General features: G+C 50.6%; 2 protein-coding genes across 2 annotated transcripts in view; one reads left to right on the forward strand and one right to left on the reverse strand.

Annotated features, from left to right (window-relative positions):
- Positions 1-3,091, forward strand: part of ART1 (ADP-ribosyltransferase 1) — a 3,913-nt gene extending 822 nt beyond the window's left edge. Inside the window, exons 3-5 of the mRNA XM_007463032.1 lie at positions 1-373; positions 1,471-1,512; positions 2,994-3,091. The exon at positions 1-373 is cut by the window's left edge and continues 1 nt beyond it. Coding sequence (XP_007463094.1) covers positions 1-373; positions 1,471-1,512; positions 2,994-3,091 — 513 coding nt within the window. The remainder of the gene's footprint in view (positions 374-1,470; positions 1,513-2,993) is intronic.
- A 1,284-nt stretch (positions 3,092-4,375) lies between these two features.
- On the reverse strand, positions 4,376-10,673 carry CHRNA10 (cholinergic receptor nicotinic alpha 10 subunit). Its single transcript, XM_007463045.1, has 5 exons — positions 10,592-10,673; positions 8,707-8,852; positions 8,135-8,289; positions 6,784-7,316; positions 4,376-4,833 (listed from the first exon to the last, which is right to left on the reverse strand). Exons 1-5 carry the CDS (start codon positions 10,671-10,673, stop codon positions 4,376-4,378), a joined length of 1,374 nt encoding a protein of 457 aa, XP_007463107.1.
- Between the last annotated feature and the right edge of the window lie 10,274 nt (positions 10,674-20,947).

Here is a 20,947-nt window from a genome sequence, read left to right on the forward strand (position 1 = left end):
CTGACCGAGGCCCTGCAGCTGCTGGGCAGGGGCCAGCGTCCACCCCAGTGCCGCCAGGTGTTCCGAGGGGTGCAGGGCCTACGCTTCTGGCCAGCGGGGCCTGGGGCCACCGTCAGGCTGGGGGGCTTTGCCTCTGCATCCTTGCAGAATGCTGCAGCACAGCAGTTTGGGGAAGACACCTTCTTTGGCATCTGGACCTGCCTCGGGGCCCCTATCAAGGGCTACTCCTTTTTCCCTGGGGAGGAGGAGGTGCTGATCCCTCCCTTCGAGACCTTCCAGGTGATCAATGCCAGCAGACCGGCCCAGGGCCCCGTCCGCGTCTACCTCCGGGCCCTGGGCCAGCACAGCACGTACAACTGCGAGTACATCAAAGGTGAGCAGGGCACGTGCCAGCCAGCAGCTGGGCAGAAGGTGGCCTTGCCCGTTCCGTTTTCAGAGGATACATACAGAGATATTAGAAACAGTGAGAAGGACCGAGTCCTGTCCCCCAGCCCCTCCACCCCTTCCATCCAAGGAGACGTAACGTTCTTAAGTAGCACGCTTGCTTCTCAACCCTGGAGGTGTCTAAGCCAGAGCTGGCCACTTGCCTGCGGGGAGGCTGAAGAGGGTTTCCTGACCAACGCAGGTGTCTTTGGCCATCTGAGGGCCAAAGAGACTTGGTGTCAGGCTTTCCTCCCAGCTGGAAGCTGCTGCCAGAAATGAGTAAGCGGCCCACCCCAGTTTTCTGAGAGGAGTGTGTTTATTTGACTGAACAGAAACCCTGTGCTGTCCTGTGTGCTAGCGGGTGTGGGGTGGGGTGGGGTGGGGTGGTGAGCCAGCAGTCAGGTGCCATACCCCTAAATTCCAGTTTGGGCTCTGGCAGGTCTCGGATGCTTTCCTGTCCATCCTCCCTGGACCATCCAGAAGGGTAATCATGAAGATGGGCCCAGGTCCTTAGTCTCTGAAGGGGCTGTGGGCTGCTGGTCCTAGTTGAGGGATGCCCAGGGGCCTGTGAGGCCCACTTTTCATATCAATAGTTAGAGGCAGGCTGTTGGCTGGAACCATGGACCACATCTCAAGTGGGATAAGGTCCAGCGTGGCTTCAGTTACCACCTTGGACAGCATCACGAGAGTGCACCAGTTGATGGAAGGTGAAGGAGACACACAAAAAACATAAACTAGCCCCTCCTTGGCTGGGACAAGACATGGGAGAGGGAAAGGCGGGTGTGGCATGAAGGCAAAGTTACAGGCCAGGGGGGCAGGAGGAGTGCCCAGATGACCCTTGCTTCAAGGGCTGGCGCCTTTCTGGCCCTGCTATTCATGGGTCAAGTCAAACCCAGGCAAGGGAGGTCCGACTGTAAGGAAGCAGAATTAGGAGAAAACACACCAGCTTCTCCCAGAGCAAGTCAGGGATGGACCACGGGGCTCTGGAGTCCCTTACCATCCTGAGAGCTGCTGAGCCTTTGATTCTTTACTGTTTCTTCCCTACAGACAAGCAGTGCAAGTCAGGGCCCTGCCATCTGGATAACTCAGGTGAGGGCTGCGGGCATCTGTGGGGCTCTGTTGGGGGCTGAGCTGGCTATCCTGGGTCTGGGCCCCTCTCCTGGATGGATATCCCCCGTAAAATAAAAACAACCCCCTTTCAATAAAAAAAAAGTAGACTCCCTTAAGCAGACACCTGTGGGGGGTTGCTAACCCTCCCCACTGAATGTGTATGTGGGAGATGGCCGCCCAGCCTGGGGCCGTCCCCGCCTTCCCAGGAGCCCACTGACCAGAGCCCAGAGAGCTCCAGGCTGCACTGAGGCGACGAAGGGAAGGGCCACTCCACAAAGTCCTCCTGGGCCTTCTCCTCCTTCTGCCACAGAGCCCTTGGTCTGTTACTGCCTTCAGAGCTCTCTCAGACCACCTCCCAAGGTCAAGGTCAGGTCTTGGCTTGTGGAGACCTGGGCTCTAGCCCAGGCTCTGCCCTAACTCTCTCTGTGACCAAACATCCCTCTCTGGGCCTCAGTTTCCCTATCTGCATAGTAAGCATATCGAACTAGATGGTCCCCAGGTTCCCTTTGGCTAGGACTCTTCTCTTTCCTTGAACACCTGCTGTGCCAGGTTCTGCCTCAGCCACCACTTCTCTAGGCGGGAACAGGCCATTCTCAGGGAAGAAATCACAGCCACCCCTCCCCCTCGGGTCCCGCCTCCTCCCTCAGGGCTCTGAGAACAGCGGATAGGAAGGAGCCCTAGCCACCCTTCTCCATGACACAGTACCACTCAGGGTTCCATGAATCCTCACCATGATCCAATGATGCAGGTAATGTCATCACCCCTGTTCCACAGATGAGAGAAGGCAGGCACAAAGAGATGACGCAACCAGCCCCACACACAGAACTAGAAAAGTGTTCAGTCCAAACAGCCTGGTCCTGGAGCTGAACTCGGAACCACCATACCAGGCTGGCCCCCACCTCCTCAGACACCATCTCATTTTATCCTTACTGGACAACTATTGACTGGAAGGAGGTGGGACAGGGAGTATTATCCTCATTATATAGTAAAGTGAGACTCAGAGACAGAAGTGACTTGCTCCAGGTGAGAGTGAGTGAGTGGCAAAGTCAAGACCAGCCAGGTCTCCAGACGCCAACTTGGCCTCTTTGAGGTCTGATAACGTAATTTCAAGCACCGGGAGAGTTTAGGATTCCCGCCCCCGCTCCCCATTCCCCATCCCAGTGCACCAGCAACTCTCCCACCAGAGTTTGAGCAGAGGAGCAAAGATCTGCATCACCAGGTCCCACTCAGACCTCTACCCCTTTTCATCCCACCCTGCAGTGCCTCAGCTGTGTCAGTAGGAGACTGGGGGACAGACCTGATGACCTCTGGAAGGGGAACTGGGGCTCTCCTTGGTCTCACCTCTACCTTCCTCCCTAATTTTGTGTATCAGTCAGCTCACTCTGCTCATTTCTTTTCATCTTGTTTCTCTGTGTATCTCACATTGCCCCTAAATCTCTGTGCCTCTGTTTTCCCTGCAGCCATGGGTCAGGGCCCCCTTTCTGCGGCCTGGTCCCTTCTACTGCCGCTCTGGTTCCTTGTTGGAGAAGCCTTTCCAGAGAGTCCAGGACTCCTCTAATCCATCAGCCACTGAACAGCTCTGCCGTCACCTCTGCCCAACATGAGGCCGTCAGCCACATGTATGCTTTAAGTGTGGCCAAGATCTGCGGTAATTCCATCTGTAGGGAACTCTGGGATCTTCTCTGGCAGCTGCCAGGCTTGCTAGCGGGAAGAGGAAAATGTAGGGACTGGGCCTCATCCAGGGGTCTAGGAGTAAGACGGTGAACAGAGGTGGGGGGACTGCAGGACAGGTAACCACTCACTTGGAGACAGAAGATTAAAGTTGTTTGGAGGGGGGCGGTGATTGGGGAGAAAAGTACTTGGCCACGGTATTTGCTGATACTACTCAAATGCTTCCCATGTACACCTGGACTGCTCCTATTCGCTCCTCCAGGAAGCCTTCTCTGGCCTCTCCACCCTGCTGGGTTAGGGGCCCTGCCTCTGTGCTCCCAAAGGGCCGTGGTCTCCCACGTCCAACTGTGAGCTTATGAGGGCAGGGACGGCGTCTGAGGCACAGAGGTGGTGCCAGAAAATGTGTGGAAGTCAGAAAGGAACAAATACCTTGTGAATGCTGGTTCCTGTACTGCCCCTACCTTGGGCACCTTCAAGCTCTCCGGATGTCACTGTGTGGGAACGAGGTAGACTGGATCTCATTTTCTTGTCAGCAAAGATGTAATTTCTGCTCTGATGCATGAGTCCTAAGGTCCCTAAGAGGCTGGTCCCCAAGTTCCACCACCATGGGCCCTAAGGATAAGAGAGGACATGGAGGAAGTGATAGGCACACACTTTATTATCAGTCGGGGCTTTGGGGCAAATCCTTCTGTGGTCTCCTGCTCTGGAAACTGGACCAGGAATCCTGAATTCCCAGTTGCCATCCCTGAGCCCCCAGGTAGGGACAGGTAAGACCAAGTCCCTGTAACAGCAGCCACAGAGGAAGGAAGAGAAGACAGGCAGTGTGGCAGTTCTGTTTGTACTACCTGCCCTCTCCTCACTGAGAGCACTAACACTCAGCACCGGAGTTCAGTTCTGTCCCTCCAGGACTGCCCTTTGATCTTGACCCTTCTTAGAGTCCCTCCTCTGCAGGAATCAGGGGAGCGGAAAGCTCTGGATTTCACTTAAAGGTTAGGGTACAGAGACAACGAGTACTCCCTCTGGTGTGTGAAGTCAGTAGTGCTGAAGAGAGGATGTCCCAGCCTCTGAGGGCCAGTGGAGAGAGACTGAGTGGCCTCAGGGCCAACCACCACCTGGCGTGGCCATTCCATCCCCGTCTGGAGGTGCTGTGGCTGCAGCAGACCCCTGGGACTCACAGGGCCTGCACCAGCACGAGAAGGCTCATCACCAGAGCCATGGAGAAGAAGATGCCCAGGAAGAAACGGTCCATGACACGGGCCAGGCGCTTCCACTCCTCATGGCAGCGCTGGGCAGCCCTGTGTCTGTGGAAGGTGTTGGTGATGGTGGCTACATGGCGCAGCAGGGCTTCCTGATGGCACAGACACCGAGGCTCATGGCAAGGGCCTGCTGGTGGGCCAGCTTCTCTGTCAGGAGGCTGGGGGCTGGGGGATGACTCAGGAGGTCTAGACTGCCCACAGGGCTCCCCTCGTTCCCGCACACACAGGCCCCGCGCCAGGCGTCCCAGCAGGAGGGCCCGAGCCCAGGCTGGCACTGGGCGGGCACTGGGACCACAGTAATGCAAGTTCATGATAAGGATGGTGAGCGCTGTGGAGAAGGTGACCATGGTCATGGTGGCCATGTAGTACTTTCCTGCAAGAGAGGGAAAGGGAACTGAGGCCCCAAACAAGAACTCAGGGGGCCTGAGCTCCCCAACTGCCTGAGCACAAGGAGGAATGAGCTCATTCCCCCATAAGGCTCGCAGGACCCTCCAAGCCCAATGGATGGAAGCGGGAAGGAGGTAAGGGCCAAGGGCTCCCTCTCCCGCATTCCCCTGTCAAGTTCTCAGAAGCTATCTGCTCCCTAATTGATCCCCCCACTGCTGGAGGCTGGACTCACCCACAGCCCCGTGAAAGTCACGCTCTTAAATAGGACCAGCATGATCTGAAGCAAGTTATAACAATAACAGAACCTTCCTCATAGGTGTGTGGTGCTGCTTCCTTGAGTTAATAAACGTCAAGTGTTTAGGAGACCACCTGACACGCAGTGAGTACTTAGTATGGTTTGCCTGTGATTATAACACTGGGGATGTCGACCTTCCTCCATCAAGTCCTTGAGGAAAGACCAACTCCTTCCTCTGCCCCTTCTCCCTGGAAGGGGCCGACCTCTTCCCCCTCAATCTCAGAACGAGGCCGGACCCCAAGACGATCGGCGGGGCCCCTCCCCCGGCCCAGGCCGGCCCGGCTCCCCCTTGTGCACCGGCGGACACCCGCGCACTTCAGCCCCGGGTTAAGGGCGTCCTCTCCCGGCCCCCTTCCCCGCCACCCCGGGCCCTCAGAGCTCACCGATGAGCGGCACGCTCTCGGCCGGCGGCATGCTCTCGGCCAGGAGCAGCTGGAAGACGGTGAGCGCCAGCAGTACGGTGACGCCGAGGGACACCTTCTCGCCCGAGTCGGCAGGCAGGTGGAAGGCGAGAGGCGCCAGCAGCGAGATAAGCACGCAGGGCAGGAGCAGGTTGCACACGTAGGCGGCAGCGCGGCGGCGCAGCAGCAGCGTGAAGGTCACGTCCGGGTAGGGCTCGGAGCAGCAGCCGTAGGTGAGCACGCGCCGCCGGGCCGGCATGCCCAGCACGCGCCACTCCACGTTCTCCACGAAGTCTGCCAGGCTGGCGGCGGCACCGCGCGGCTGTACGTCCAGCTGGTGCCCGCCGTGCGTCCACGAGCCGAACGTCAGGCCGCAGCGCTGCGCGTCGAATGGGAAGGCCGACACGTCCACGCGGCACGAGCTGCGCGTGATGGCCGGCGCGTCCCAGCGCACGGCGCCGTCGTGCCGCAGGACCACGTTGGTGCTGGCTGAGGCTGGCGCCTGCGCGTCCGCCCTGCGGGCAGGGGGTGGGGCTGCCTGAGGCGCCGTGGCCTGGGAGGTCAGGGCTGCCCCTTGAACGGGGGTACGCTTACGGCCCGCTGGGGGCGGCACAGAGGGCAAAGGGAGTGGTAGAGAGGGCCCTCTGTGCCTTTGGAGGCCTAGCGGGGCTGGCGCCTGAAGGGCCCAGAACGAGACACAGACCTAGCCCAAAAGTTGGCGCGGGGCTCACGGTGACTTTCCATGAGTGTCATCTGCAAAGCTCCTAGAGGGGCCCTGAGGAAAATATGCGGAGCTATGTGTTGTCTGGGAAGCACAGAACTGGCTTAGGCGGCATAAAGGAATACTCCAGAGGGCTAAGCCCTGAAGGAAATCCCTAGGCAGGCCCTGGGGTGTCCTGAGAAAAGGGTGGAGAGTGCCATAAAGAGGCACTTGTGTCCCAGAACTGCCTCTGCGAGAGATACAGAATTGGCCCTGGACCACACGGAGGATTCCTAGGAGACACTCAGCCTGGGTTGGCTTGACTCCTTCCTCTGCCCCTTCTCCCTGGAAGGGGCCGACCTCTTCCCCCTCAATCTCAGAACGAGGCCGGACCCCAAGACGATCGGCGGGGCCCCTCCGCTGACCCAGGCCGGTCCGGCTCCCACTTCTGCACCTGCGGACACCCGCGCACTTCAGCCCCGGGTTAAGGGCGTCCTCTCCCGGCCCCCTTCCCCGCCACCCCGGGCCCTCAGAGCTCACCGATGAGCGGCACGCTCTCGGCCGGCGGCATGCTCTCGGCCAGGAGCAGCTGGAAGACGGTGAGCGCCAGCAGTACGGTGACGCCGAGGGACACCTTCTCGCCCGAGTCGGCAGGCAGGTGGAAGGCGAGAGGCGCCAGCAGCGAGATAAGCACGCAGGGCAGGAGCAGGTTGCACACGTAGGCGGCAGCGCGGCGGCGCAGCAGCAGCGTGAAGGTCACGTCCGGGTAGGGCTCGGAGCAGCAGCCGTAGGTGAGCACGCGCCGCCGGGCCGGCATGCCCAGCACGCGCCACTCCACGTTCTCCACGAAGTCTGCCAGGCTGGCGGCGGCACCGCGCGGCTGTACGTCCAGCTGGTGCCCGCCGTGCGTCCACGAGCCGAACGTCAGGCCGCAGCGCTGCGCGTCGAATGGGAAGGCCGACACGTCCACGCGGCACGAGCTGCGCGTGATGGCCGGCGCGTCCCAGCGCACGGCGCCGTCGTGCCGCAGGACCACGTTGGTGCTGGCTGAGGCTGGCGCCTGCGCGTCCGCCCTGCGGGCAGGGGGTGGGGCTGCCTGAGGCGCCGTGGCCTGGGAGGTCAGGGCTGCCCCTTGAACGGGGGTACGCTTACGGCCCGCTGGGGGCGGCACAGAGGGCAAAGGGAGTGGTAGAGAGGGCCCTCTGTGCCTTTGGAGGCCTAGCGGGGCTGGCGCCTGAAGGGCCCAGAACGAGACACAGACCTAGCCCAAAAGTTGGCGCGGGGCTCACGGTGACTTTCCATGAGTGTCATCTGCAAAGCTCCTAGAGGGGCCCTGAGGAAAATATGCGGAGCTATGTGTTGTCTGGGAAGCACAGAACTGGCTTAGGCGGCATAAAGGAATACTCCAGAGGGCTAAGCCCTGAAGGAAATCCCTAGGCAGGCCCTGGGGTGTCCTGAGAAAAGGGTGGAGAGTGCCATAAAGAGGCACTTGTGTCCCAGAACTGCCTCTGCGAGAGATACAGAATTGGCCCTGGACCACACGGAGGATTCCTAGGAGACACTCAGCCTGGGTTGGCTTGAGACAGCCTAAAGTGGAGGTGCTGTCAAGGGGCTGTGAGGTCCCTTCAGCAGGCCCTTGCCATGAGCCTCTGTGTGTGTGTGTGTGTGTGTGTGTGTGTGTCTGTGTGTGTGTGTGTTCAGGAAGCCGTACTGCACCATACAGCCACAATTGCCAACACCTTCCTGGCAGCTTAGAAGGGTCCTGGGGGAAAGCTTCCAGGGCACCATAGGAGCCGGGTTTGATGTGGAGGATGGGGGACAAGTGCATCCCCAGAGCCAAGGGCAACTCTAGGGAGGGGTAGGAGAGGGGAGGGGCCCAGGTAGGAAATACTTGTTATAGAGTATGATGTCCGGCCGCCACACGAGACTGCTGGGGATGCGGATGGCATCCAGGCCACCATAGGCGTCAGGGTCCCATCGTAGGTAGGCATCTGTCCACTCCTGTCGGATCCACAGGTACAGGGTCAGCACCTGGTTCCGTTCATCCTAGTTGGGGGCAGAGAGTGGGCATAGATGTGGACAGACGTCTGCACATACCCTGCCCTGTGTGTGCACACTCACCTACAGAGCTCTGGTCAGCACCTGCAAACCTGACTTGCCCATACAGTTCAGTTACCACCCAGCCTTGCTATGTGACCTTGGCAGTTCCTTCTGTTCTCTGGGCCTGAGTTTCCTCAGAAGTTACATGGGTGGTAATCTCTGCTAGGCATGGATTCAAGTGTGCAAAGTATTGGGCACACTGTGGGCACCCAACAGTTAGGATCCAACAGTTGGTAGCTGTTGTTGTTGCTAATGTTAATGTTTACAGGAAAGAATTGATTGGAGATTAATCCCAGTCTCCCATTCCCCCATTCCTTGACGCTGTCACCAGCACACTCCACGACTGTACAACAACCAACGCACCATGTCGATGATCTGGGACAACGTCACTTCCAGGGTCACGTTCAGAGCCTGGTCTGTGTCTGCCACAGGTCTCAGGGCACTTGTGTAGTTGGCAAAGAGGTTTCGGAACAGCTTGTGTGCCAGCCTGCCCTCGGCTCCGAAGCACTCTGGGGGACCAGTAAGAAAGGGTGTCCATCCGAGACCCTAGTCCAGGGGCCTCTGCTCACAACCTGTACCCTCTACAAGACTGAGGCCCTGTCAGCTGCTCCACTGTCTCACAGCTGTCTAACTGTCCCTGTTCTCTGTCTCTCTACCTGTCTATCTACCTGTGGCTCTAGTTCCTCCCTGGCCTGCCTCCAAGGATAGATGAGGTGAAGGCCATAGTGTGAGTAGGTACTATCTTCTGAAGCAAGGCTGATGGGTTTCTTCCCCACCATTCCCTTCCCAAGGACCTGGATTCTGCTTGCCCCACCACAAATGCTGGAGGGGCTGGGAATTCCCTGGCAGTCCAGTGGTTAAGATTCCACGCTTCCACTGCAGGGGGCACGGGTTCGATTCCTGGTTGGAGAACTAAGATCCTGCATGGTGCGTGATGTGGCCAAAACAAAACAAACAAAACAACAAATGCTGGAGGGGCCCAAACAGACCGCAAGAGTCCCAGTTCTCTACCAGGCATCTGGAACCCTGTTGCCCTGCCTCTTCCAGTCCCTCCAGCCTGTCTCTGCTTCTCTAGCTGCACTTCAGTTGATGTCTTCAAAGCTTCTGAAACTATAGGCCCCTCCTTCCTGAAAACACACTCTTCCCCGGGTTTTGTGACACATCCCATTGTCCTCAGTCCTTTTTTTTTTTCTCAGTCCTTGATTTAGGTATTGTTCCCCAGAATCCTGTCCTTTGCCCTTGTCTCCTTTTTTCTTCAGCCCAGATTTTTCTCCTGAGCTCCAGACCTGAATGTCCTAAATGTCCTGTAGGCACTTTAAACTGTGTAGGGCCAAAATATGAACTTCTTTCCTCCCACCATGTTCTTTTTTTAAAATTTATTATTGATTTGGCTGTGCTGGGTCTTAGTTGCAGCACACGGGATCTTCGTTGTGGCATGTGGGATCATTTCACTTGTGGCGTGAGGAATCTTTAGTTGCGGAATGCAGGCTCTTAGTTGTGGCACGTGGGCTCTTAGTTGTGGCCTGTGGGATCTAGTTCCCTGATCAGGGATCAAACCCGGGCCCCCTGCATCGGGAGCGTGGAGTCTTAACTGCTAGACCACCAGGGAATTCCCTCCTCCCTCCATGTTCTGAAACCTGTTCCTTGTCCTGTGTTCCCCATCTCAGCAAACAGCACTCCCCGGTGACCTCAGCTGGGAATCTGGTAATTTGTCTCTCCCTTCTGCCCCTTCTCTCTGCAGACCACTCTGTGCCCACATCCTGTCGGTCATACTGCTGAATGCTCTTGAATGCTTCATCACCTCTCCAGCTCGGGCCCATCCTCCCTGCATATGGACCACGGCAGCAGCAGCCTCCTCCCTGCTCTCCCACCTCGGGCTCACCTCTCTAACCACCTGCCACACTTCCGAGAGATCAAGCTTTTAAACAAATGAATCTGACTAGACCAGTAGCGGCTTAAACCTGTTCAATGGCTCCCCAGGCCTGCTAGATAAAGCCCAAACTCACCCTTCGCGCTCTGGTCCCCCTGGCTTTCCCAGCCCTATCCCTGGGAGCTGCCCCGTCAACTGCTCCCGCCCCAGTCAGGCAAGCCCCCTCTTGCCCTCTTCAGCTCCCCCTCCTCCACACTCCCCAGATAGCGCTTGCTCCCAGCACAGAAATGAAGAGAGAGCGCGTGGAGAGAGGTTTGGGGAGCATGGGAACAGCAGCAATGCCCAGAGAGGCCAGGGCTGGTTTACTGAGCTTCATACCTGGCAGGAGTGGGAGCAGAAGTAGAAGGCCCAGACTGGAGACAGAGACGCTGAGGCTGAGGCGGTGGCTGCCGGGCCCCATGGCCTTGCCGCAGCCAGAGGAAGGGCAGGTCTCTGGGCAGGAGCCTCCTGGCCTGACCTACGGCAGCATCAGGCCCTGCTGGCAAGGATGGTGTGGACAGTCCCTGCTCGTCAGAAGGAAGACTGGGATCTCTGTTGAGTCCAACTACCCTGCAGGGAGTCCTGCAGCCCTTCCAGTTCCTTGACCCTGCTATTTGTACCTGCCCTGGGATTTTAGTCCTTGGGCCTTGGCATCTACTGTTTCTCCTTCTCTTCTGGCCTCTGCCTCTGCCCTGTTCTTCGCCCCCCACCCCCTTTACCTCTCACTCAGCCTCTCTGTCTCGATTTCCTTCTAGCCGTCCCTCTGTAACTTTCTTGGTCTGTGCCTCCCTGACTCTGGTCTTCCTCTTTCCACTCTCTCTTCCTTTCTCCTGCCTCTATTTCAGCCCCCTTGACTTCCTCAAGTCTTTCCCCACACCTGACTCTGGGGGAGCCTGGTGCATTCTCAGCAGGACAGGGACAGGGACTCCATCAGCCCTGAGCCTTCTGAGGCATAGGACAGCAGGCTGTGCCCCCTTTCCCTTTCATTAGCTTAATTACAGAGTTGGGACACCTGTGTCCATGGGAACAGAGCAACTGAAACTGACACCTCAGGTCACTGGGACCTGAATTATTCAAATTCTGTAAGGTAGCACCCATGCTCAGGCCCAATTTGGGGGATTGGAGGGTACAGAGATGCCAGGTCAGGATCTGCAAGAGACTGGGGCTTAAAGGTGTGAGGGGACAGGGCCAGTGTATGGTAACTGTCCTCCCAGCTCTGTCATCATTACTGAATTCTTCAGGCTTCCTTTCATCTGTCAGTTGTGCCCTCAGTTAGGCACTGAACACATCTGTCTAGGCTGGGTGCTTTGTGCCAAGCAAGCTCTCCCCTCCTGGTGAGAGGGGTGCCAAGCCTCAGGATGCTCCAGGTGGCCCCACAAAGCAGGAGATGCAGCCCGCATCCTTGCCATCCCACAGCCATCCCAGTCTGAGCCTCAAGTATTCTCCCTATGCTTAAACATCACGGGCGGTATTGGGCCGCAGGGAAAACACAGCCTTTATTTATTTTTTTTTAACATCTTTATTGGAGTATAATTGCTTTACAATGGTGTGTTAGTTTCTGCTTTATAACAAAGTGAATCAGCTATACATATACATATATCCCCATATCTCCTCCCTCGTGCGTCTCCCTCCCACCCTCCCTATCCCACCCCTCTAGGTGGTCACAAAGCACGGATCTGATCTCCCTGTGCCATGTGGCTGCTTCCCACTAGCTATCTATTTTATGTTTGGTAGTGTATATATGTCCATGCTACTCTCTCACTTCATCCCAGCTTACCCTTCCCCCTCCCCATGTCCTCATGTCCATTCTCCACGTCTGTGTCTTTATTCCTGTCCTGCCCCTAGGTTCTTCAGAACCAATTTTTTTTTTTTTTTTTAGATTCCATATATATGTGTTAGCATACGGTATTTGTTTTTCTCTTTCTGACTTACTTCACTCTGTATGACAGACTCTAGGTCCATCCACCTCACTACAAATAACTCAATTTCGTTTCTTTTTATGGCTGAGTAATATTCCATTGTATATATGTGCCACATCTTCTTTATCCATTCATCTGTCGACGGGCACTTAGGTTGTTTCCATCTCCGGGCTATTGTAAATAGAGCTGCAATGAACATTTTGGTACATGACTCTTTCTGAATTCTGGTTTCCTCAGGGTATATACCTAGTAGTGGGATTGCTGGGTCATATGGTAGTTCTATTTGTAGTTTTTTAAGGAACCTCCATACTGTTCTCCATAGTGGCTGAACCAATTCACATTCCCACCAGCAGTGCAAGAGTGTTCCCTTTTCTCCACACCCTCTCCAGCATTTATTGTTTCTAGATTTTTTGATGATGGCCATTCTGACTGGTGTGAGATGATATCTCATTGTAGTTTTGATTTGCATTTCTCTAATGATTAATGATGTTGAGCATTCTTTCATGTGTTTGTTGGCAATCTGTATATCTTCTTTGGAGAAATGTCTATTTAGGTCTTCTGCCCATTTTTGGATTGGGTTGTTTGTTTTTTTGATATTGAGCTGCATGAGCTGCTTGTAAATTTTGGAGATTAATCCTTTGTCAGTTGCTTCATTTGCAAATATTTTCTCCCATTCTGAGGGTTGTCTTTTGGTCTTGTTTATGGTTTCCTTTGCTGTGCAAAAGCTTTTAAGTTTCATTAGGTCCCATTTGTTTATTTTTGTTTTTATTTCCATTTCTCTAAGAGATGGGTCAAAAAGGATCTTGCTGTGGTTTATGTCGTAGAGTGTTCTATGTTTTCCTCTTAAGAGTTTTATAGTGTCTGGCCTTACATTTAGGTCTTTAATCCATTTTGAGCTTATTTTTGTGTGTGGTGTTAGGGAGTGTTCTGATTTAATTCTTTTACATGTAGCTGTCCAGTTTTCCCAGCACCACTTATTGAAGAGGCTGTCTTTTCTCCATTGTATATTCTTGCCTTCTTTATCAAAAATAAGGTGACCATATATGTGTGGGTTTTTCTCTGGGCTTTCTATCCTGTTCCATTGATCTATATTTCTGGGAAAACAGCCTTTTTTTTTTTTTTTTTTAACATCTTTATTGGAGTATAACTGCTTTACAATGGTGTGTTAGTTTCTGCTGTATAACAAAGTGAATCAGCCATACATATACATATATCCCCATATCTCCTCCCTCTTGCATCTCCCTCCCACCCTCCCTATCCCACCCCTCTAGGTGGTCACAAAGCACAAGCTGATCTCCCTGAAAACACAGCCTTTAGAGTTACTTTCAGCTCTGTCCTATGAGCTATCTGACCTGGGTAAGATATTGAAACTCTCTGTGTTTCAGTTTTATCAAACAGGTTAGTGGGATTAACAGTCCTCACCTAAATAGTTGTGGTAAGAATTAAATGAGACAATGCAAGTACCTGATAATGCAAGGCAACTACCTAGTACATTGACAAATGCACAGCAATCAACATTATTTGCACTATGGTCCTAGTGAGTTAGTTAGTCAAGATATCTTCAGAAGCACACACTTAGATTCATAAGCCCCAGCCCCTGGCAAACACCATTCTTCCTTCTGTCTCTATGAAATCATGTCAGTATTTGTCTTTTTTATGGCTGCGCTGTGCAGCCCAACTTCATATAATGTCCTACAGTTTCATCCATGTTGTAGTATATGTCAGAATTTCCTTCCTTTTTAAGGCTGAATAACATTCTATTGTATGTATATACCACATTTTGCTTATCCATTCATCTCTTGATGGGCACTTGGGTTGCTTTCACATTTCAGTTATTGTGAATAATGCTGCTATGAACATGGATGTACAAATATCCTTTCAAGATTCTGCTTTCAGTTCTTTTGGATATATACCCAGAATTGGAATTGCTGGATCATATGGTAATTGTTTTTAATTTTTTGAAGAATTGCCATACTGTTTTCCACAGCAGACATACCTTTTTATTGAATACATTCCCACCAACAATGCACAAGGCTTCCAATCTCTCCACATCCTCACCAACATGTTACTTTGTTTTTTTTTGATAATGGCCATCCTAATGCATATGAGGTGGTAACTGGTTCATAGTTTTGATTTGTATCTCCCTAATGATTAGCGATGTTGAGCATCTTTTTACGTGCTTATTGGCCATTTGTATATCCTCGTTGGAGAAATGTCCGTTCAAGTCCTTTGTTCATTTTTGTCAGCCATGATTTTTTTGTTGTTGTTGTTCTTGTTCTTGTTTTTTTTTGCGGTACGCAGGCCTCTCACTGTTGTGGCCTCTCCCGTTGTGGAGCAACAGGCTCCGGACGCGCAGGCTCAGCGGCCATAGCTCACGGGCCCAGCCTCTCCGCGGCATGTGGGATCTTCCCGGACCGGGGCATGAACCCGTGTCCCCTGCATCGGCAGGCGGACTCTCAACCACTGCGCCACCAGGGAAGCCCTCCTTTGTTCATTTTTAAACTGATTTTTTTTTTCTCTTTATGTTGTTGAGTTCTAGGAGTCCTCTTTATATTCTGGATATTAATCCCTTATCAGATTAATCATTTGCAAATGTTTCTCCCATACTCTAGGTTGCCTTTTTACTCAGTGTCTTTAGAATGAATAAAATTAAAAATTCTTCATGTAGTTCATTTTGTCTATTTTTTTCTTTTGTTGCTTGTGCCTTTGGTGTCATATCCAAGAAATCATTACCAAATCCAATGTTGTTAAGATCTTACCCTCTATTTTCTTCTAAGAGTTTTATAATTTTATTTATTTAAATATTTATTTATTTATTTGGCTGTGCCGGGTCTTAGTTGTGGCACGTGGGATCTTCGCTGCTGCATGCAGGATCTTTTAGTTGCGGTTTGTGGGCTCCTGTAGTTGCGGCATGTGGAATCTGGTTCCCTGACCAGGGATTGAAACCAGGCCCCCTGCATTGGGAGTGTGGAGTCTTAACCACTGGACCACCAGCGGAGTCCCTAAGAGTTTTATAATTTTAGGTCTTACATTTAAGTCTTTGATCTATTTTGACTTAGTTTTTCTATGTGGTGTTAGATTCTGATGAAATATATAAATAGAAGGTGGTATGTCCATACAATCAAGTATTATATGGCCATAAGATGGCATGAAGTACCGATGTATGCTACAACATGGATGAACCTTGAAAGTGTTATGCTAAGGGAAAGAATCCAGTTACAAAAGGTCACATATTGTGTGATTCCATTTATATGAAATGTCCAGAACAGGCAAATCTATAGAGATAGGAAGTAGATTAGTGGTTGTGTAGGTCTGGGAAAGTTGGGGAATGATGGCTGAAAGCTATGGGGTTTCTTTTTGGGAGAATGAAAATGTTCTAAAATTGATTGTGTGGTGATGGCTGCACAACTCTGTGAACATAGCTAAACTAATTGTACGCATTAAATGGGTAATTGTATGGTATGTGAATTCTATCTCAATAAAGCTGTTATCAAAAATATTGGGGGGGCCTCCCTGGTGGTGCAGTGGTTGAGAGTCCGCCTGCCAATGCAGGAGAAACAGGTTTGTGCCCCGGTCCGGGAAGATCCCACATGCCGTGGAGTGGCTGGGCCCGTGAGCCATGGCCGCTGAGCCTGCGCGTCTGGAGCCTGCGCACCCCCGCTCATCACGACCAGAGAAAGCCCGCACGCAGCAACGAAGACCCATTGCAGCCACAAATTAAGTAATTAATTAATTAATTTTTTTTAAAAAAAATATATATATATATAAATATATATATATATATATATATATATATAGGGACTTCCCTGATGGTCCAGTGGTTAGGACTCTGAGATCCCAGTGCGGGGGGCCCGGGTTTGATCCCTGGTCGGGGAACTGGATCCCACATGCTGCAACTAAGGATCCCTCGTGCCTCAGCTAAGACCCTATGCAGCCAAATAAATTAATAAATATTAAAAAAAATCATAATCCATCATGAATGAGTTAGCCGAAACAAAAACACTCATAGAAACAAGCAAGAGATCACAGATATTGGACATATTAATGATAATTTGAGTAGTTAATATATTTTGGGCAGTGCTCTAAGCACTTTAACATATATTAATCCGTAATTCTCACAACACCCTATGAAGTAAATACTATTATTGATTCCATTTTACAAATGAGGTAACTGAGGCACAGGAAATAACTTAGCCAAGATTCCATAGGATATTCCAGTGGACCCAGGATTTGAACATAATTGGGGTAAACAGTCCATCCCTACACTACACTACAGTTATACTGCCTCTTTTAAAAACAACATATAAGTATATGTAATATGATTTAAGAAATAAATGAGGACTGAAAAATGAAAACAAGAGGACTATCAAGAATGAGTAGGTAGGGACTTTTCCCTGGTGGTCCAGTGGCTAAGTCTCTGTGCTCCCAATGCAGGGGGCCCAGGTTTGATCCCTGGTCAGTGAACTAGATGCCACTATGCTGCAACTAAGATTTCGTATGCCGCAACTAAAGATCCCGCCATGCGGGAAGCCACATGCCATGCGGCGCGGCCAAAAAACCAAACCAAAACCAAAACAACAAAACAAAAACAAAGGAGGAAGACAAGACTTAAAAGTGAGTGGCAGGGCTTCCCTGGTGGTGCCGTGGTTGGGAATCCACCTGCCAATGCAGGGGACACGGGTTCGAGCCCTGGTCCAGGAAGATCCCACATGCCGCAGAGCAACTAAGCCCGTGTGCCACAACTACTGAAGCCCGCGCGCCTAGAGCCCATGCTCCGCAACAAGAGAAGCCACTGCAATGAGAAGCCCACACACCGCAACCTAGAGTACCCCCCCTACCATAACTAGAGAAAGCCCACACGCCGCAACAAAGACCCAACACAGCCAAATATAAAATAATTTATTTTTAAAAAAAATGAGTGGCAGATGTTGTAGGGATGGGTGTCGGGGTAAAAGATGCATTTTTCTTTCTGTACCATTTTCTTCAGCAGTTATTCAATCTTTTGGGGGCACAAGGTTGTCTTACCCTCAAATTACATTTAAAAGCAACATTTTGCAGAATACCTTTAGGCCATAATAAAGGCTAAGTTCAAGAGTGCTTCAAAACACATGGAAATAGCACATACATAGAGTAGACTGGAGAGTTACAGAAAAATTGGTATGTTTACCTGAAAAAATGGTGAAATATTTCTTATAACATATTTAGTGTGTTTTAGGGTAAAAATGTTAATTTGAAAAAAATAATTCTAAAAGTTGGTGGGGAGCTTCCCTGGTGGCGCAGTGGTTAAGAATCCGCCTGCCAATGCAGGGGACACAGGTTTGAGCCCTGGTCTGGGAAGATCCCACATGCTGCAGGGAAACTAGGCCCGTGCGCCACAACTACTGAGCCTGTGCTCTAGAGCCCACGAGCCACAACTACTGAGCCCACGCACCTAGAGCCCGTGCTTCACAACGAGAGAGGCCCGTGCACGGCAACGAGGAGTGGCCCCCGCTTGTTGCAACTAGAGAAAGCCGCGCACAGCAACAAAGAAGCAAAGTAGCCAAAAATAAATAAATAATTTTATGTTTTTAAAAAGTTGGTGGGTTATTTTTAAAAAGCCATTTTGGAAAAGAAAATTACCTGAACAACAACTGATTTAAGTCTCTATTTTGAAAATATTGAATCATCACATATAAAAAGATAAGGAATGTGCGATGATGAAACAGTGAATCTTGGTCGTGATTATTATTAGGTGGAAGGTTGATGGAAGCTTTAGAAAGGGTGAATCAGGCTGACAACACCTGAATCAACAATCTTAACATCACTAAAAGTGGAACAGCGAGACAGTGTCTTCTGTAGTGATGAAACACAGCACCACCTATGATAAGGACCCTGAATCTAATAAAGTCTCTAGATCTAACCAGTGGTATACAGCAAGTAAGGGAGGTAGAGGCACAATCAGCCAAATCTAGAAGCCCCTGGCCCTCTATGCTAAAGGATGAATGTCCCAGGTACTTCATCAAATAAAGGGCATTTAAAAAAGGAGAGAACTGTTAATAGATTAAAAGAGATTTAAGAGACTTATCAGCCAAATGCAAAGTGTGGACCCTGTTTAGATCCTGATTTAATTTAAACAAATCAACCGTAATAAGATTTTACTTTTGAGACAACTGAGGAATTCGAAAATGCAGAGTATTAGTTAATATTTTGGAATTATTGTTAATTTTGTTAGGTATGACAATGGTATTGTGATTATATTTATAAAAATTTATCTTAGAAATGCTTAGGTATTGATGAAATGATGATCTTCCTTAGAAATACCATGGTGAGGGACTTCCCTCGTGGCACAGTGGTTAAGAATTCGCCTGCCAATGCAGGGGACACGGGTTCAAGCCCTGGTCCGGGAAGGTCCCACATGCTGCAGAGCAACTAAGCCCGGTCACCACAACTACTGAGCCTGCACTCTAGAGCCCGCGAGTCTCAACTACTGAAGCCCACGTGCCTAGAGCCCGCGCTCCGCAGCAAGAAAAGCCACCGCAATGAGAAGCCCACACACCACAATGAAGAGTCGTCCCCGCTCGCTGAAACTAGAGAAAACCCATGCACAGCAACGAAGACCCAATGCAGTCAAAAATAAATTAAAAAAAAAAAAAGAAAGAAATACCATGGTGGGTGCGTGGGTAGGAATAAGAATGGGGGTAAAGATTAAATAAGATTGAAAAACTGAGACATCATTTTATTTTTGTACGGGTGAAAATTTCTACAATAAAAGATTTTTAAAAACCCTTAGGAAAGCATAAGAAATGAATGTTTAAAGCAGAAATGAATATATTACAACACAGAACTCCAATAAAACTGTTAAGTCTGAGAGCTGGTTCTCTGAAAGACAACAAATTAAAAAAATCTGAAATAATTTCCTGGAAATACAAAGTAACAAAACGAGTCAAACATCTAAAAAAGAGCAGCTATGCCTGCAGGTCTTGGCTCTGCTAATCCAACATTTAATCTCCAGACCTCTATTAACTTTGATTTTGGCATTATTCCAGCATTCTGCTGAGGAAATACTTTGAACATTGTATGAGGTTGTGGATTCCACAGATCTGTTGAGATTTGAGACAACTGGTTCTTATTTTTATATTTTTGAGAAACTTAAATTTTTAAAAATATGTTTCAATGGGATTTTGAAATATAGAAGAGACCGCTTATCATCTTTATTGTTCACTTTAACTGTAAGTCTATTCTCTGTGACTCAAATAGCTGCTGTGATAAATATTTGACTTAGAGGGTTTTTTTTTTTTTTTGCGATACGCGGGCCTCTCACTGTTGTGGCCTCTCCCGTTGCGGAGCACAGGCTCCGGACGCACAGGCTCAGCTGCCACGGCTCACAGGCCCAGCCGGTCCGTGGCATGTGGGATGGACCCGGGCACGAACCCGCGTCCCCTGCATCGGCAGGCAGACTCTCAACCACTGCGCCACCAGGGAAGCCCAACTTAGAGGTTTTTTTTTTTTTTTTTTTTAAGGAAATACCTGTCCTAAGAGGAAATACTGCCCATATTCACAGTGCTTAACATTTCTAAAGGCAAACCACTTCTAAAGCACTCACTTTTCACAAAACACCTCTGGTGAGGAATGCAGAACAAATTCTTTGCTCTAAGTCCAGCAAATGCTCCGTGACTCACTTGCTCAGGTTCACAGTCAGTCAGAAATGGTGGGAGATTACCAGCTGAGTAACCCTTATCCTCAGGGGCCCAAATTAAAGGGAAGCCCCAGCCACTGCTTGCTCATCTCATCGATGTCCCAGAAATCTTTGGCCTAATCCTCATTGGAAATTGCTCATATCTTCAATTTAACACAACCAACCAACCAACCAACCAAGCTACTCATCAGCCTCATTTGATCCCTCTCAAGCACAGCTCTGTGAAGCAGCAACATCAGGGATCATTATCTCTTTTACACAATGGAAGCTGAAAGATGAAATGCCAAGGTTTAAAAACAAAAACCCCAGAGCAGAGAGGCTTTGAAGACTAAGTATATACCACTGGGCAATTTGAAACCCTGCCCCATTCCCCACTAGGAATCCAAGAGCATAAAAATAAATGTACAGCAGTCAGGATCCATCAATAATCTCAACCCCCTCACCCCAAAACTGACCCTTATAAACCTAGCCTTTGATCTAGTCTGCAACTATTCTCTCATTAACCCACGGCCAGTCTCTCTTTAGAGTGCAAATTAAACAAGGCCACCATAAAGCTCCTTGGGACAAGAAGGCTCAAAACCACAAAAGGAAAGCCAATACCAGGAATGCTATAAACATTTCATTTTATTTATTTATTTTTTAACAAAGTAGCTTCAGAAAAAGAGGAAAATAATCTACGTCATTTATATATATATATATATACACACACACACACATATATATATATATATATATATATACTTTTTAATAAAATCCTTTCTGTAATCTTCATGCATGAAGACCCAGGGAGGCATGGCCATGTTGTCTGTGACAGCCCTCACACCGCAGTCTCAGACCGTTACCTGGGGCTCCCCACAGCTGCGGGCGGCAGTGTAGCAAAAGCCCCCTGCCTCCCCCTGAAGCTCAGATCCTTGCCTGCCTCAGTGATGGTTTCACCATCTGGGACTGTAAATGGAGGGTGGGAAATGCTCTGGGCTAGAGTGGGAGGGACAGGGAGGGCTACCCAACCTGCCATGTTTCATCCAAACTCTTCAGGCAAATCCAGACAGGAGGCCTAGCAAGATGACTGAAAACCAGGCACCAAACTGAGCTCTGGGAGTT

The sequence above is a fragment of the Lipotes vexillifer genome, unplaced genomic scaffold (genome assembly GCF_000442215.2).
Source record: "Lipotes vexillifer unplaced genomic scaffold, Lipotes_vexillifer_v1.1 scaffold557, whole genome shotgun sequence".
Lineage (NCBI taxonomy): Eukaryota > Metazoa > Chordata > Mammalia > Artiodactyla > Lipotidae > Lipotes > Lipotes vexillifer.

Excerpts from the sequence above, each read along its gene's own strand:
- CHRNA10 (XM_007463045.1), bottom strand. The coding sequence starts at position 10,673 with ATGGGGCCCGGCAGCCACCGCCTCAGCCTCAGCGTCTCTGTCTCCAGT. Across the intron at positions 8,290-8,706 it reads TGTCCCAGATCATCGACATG|GATGAACGGAACCAGGTGCT; the intron begins GTGCGTTGGTTG and ends GCCCCCAACTAG. Across the intron at positions 7,317-8,134 it reads GACATCATACTCTATAACAA|GGCGGACGCGCAGGCGCCAG; the intron begins GTATTTCCTACC and ends CCCTGCCCGCAG.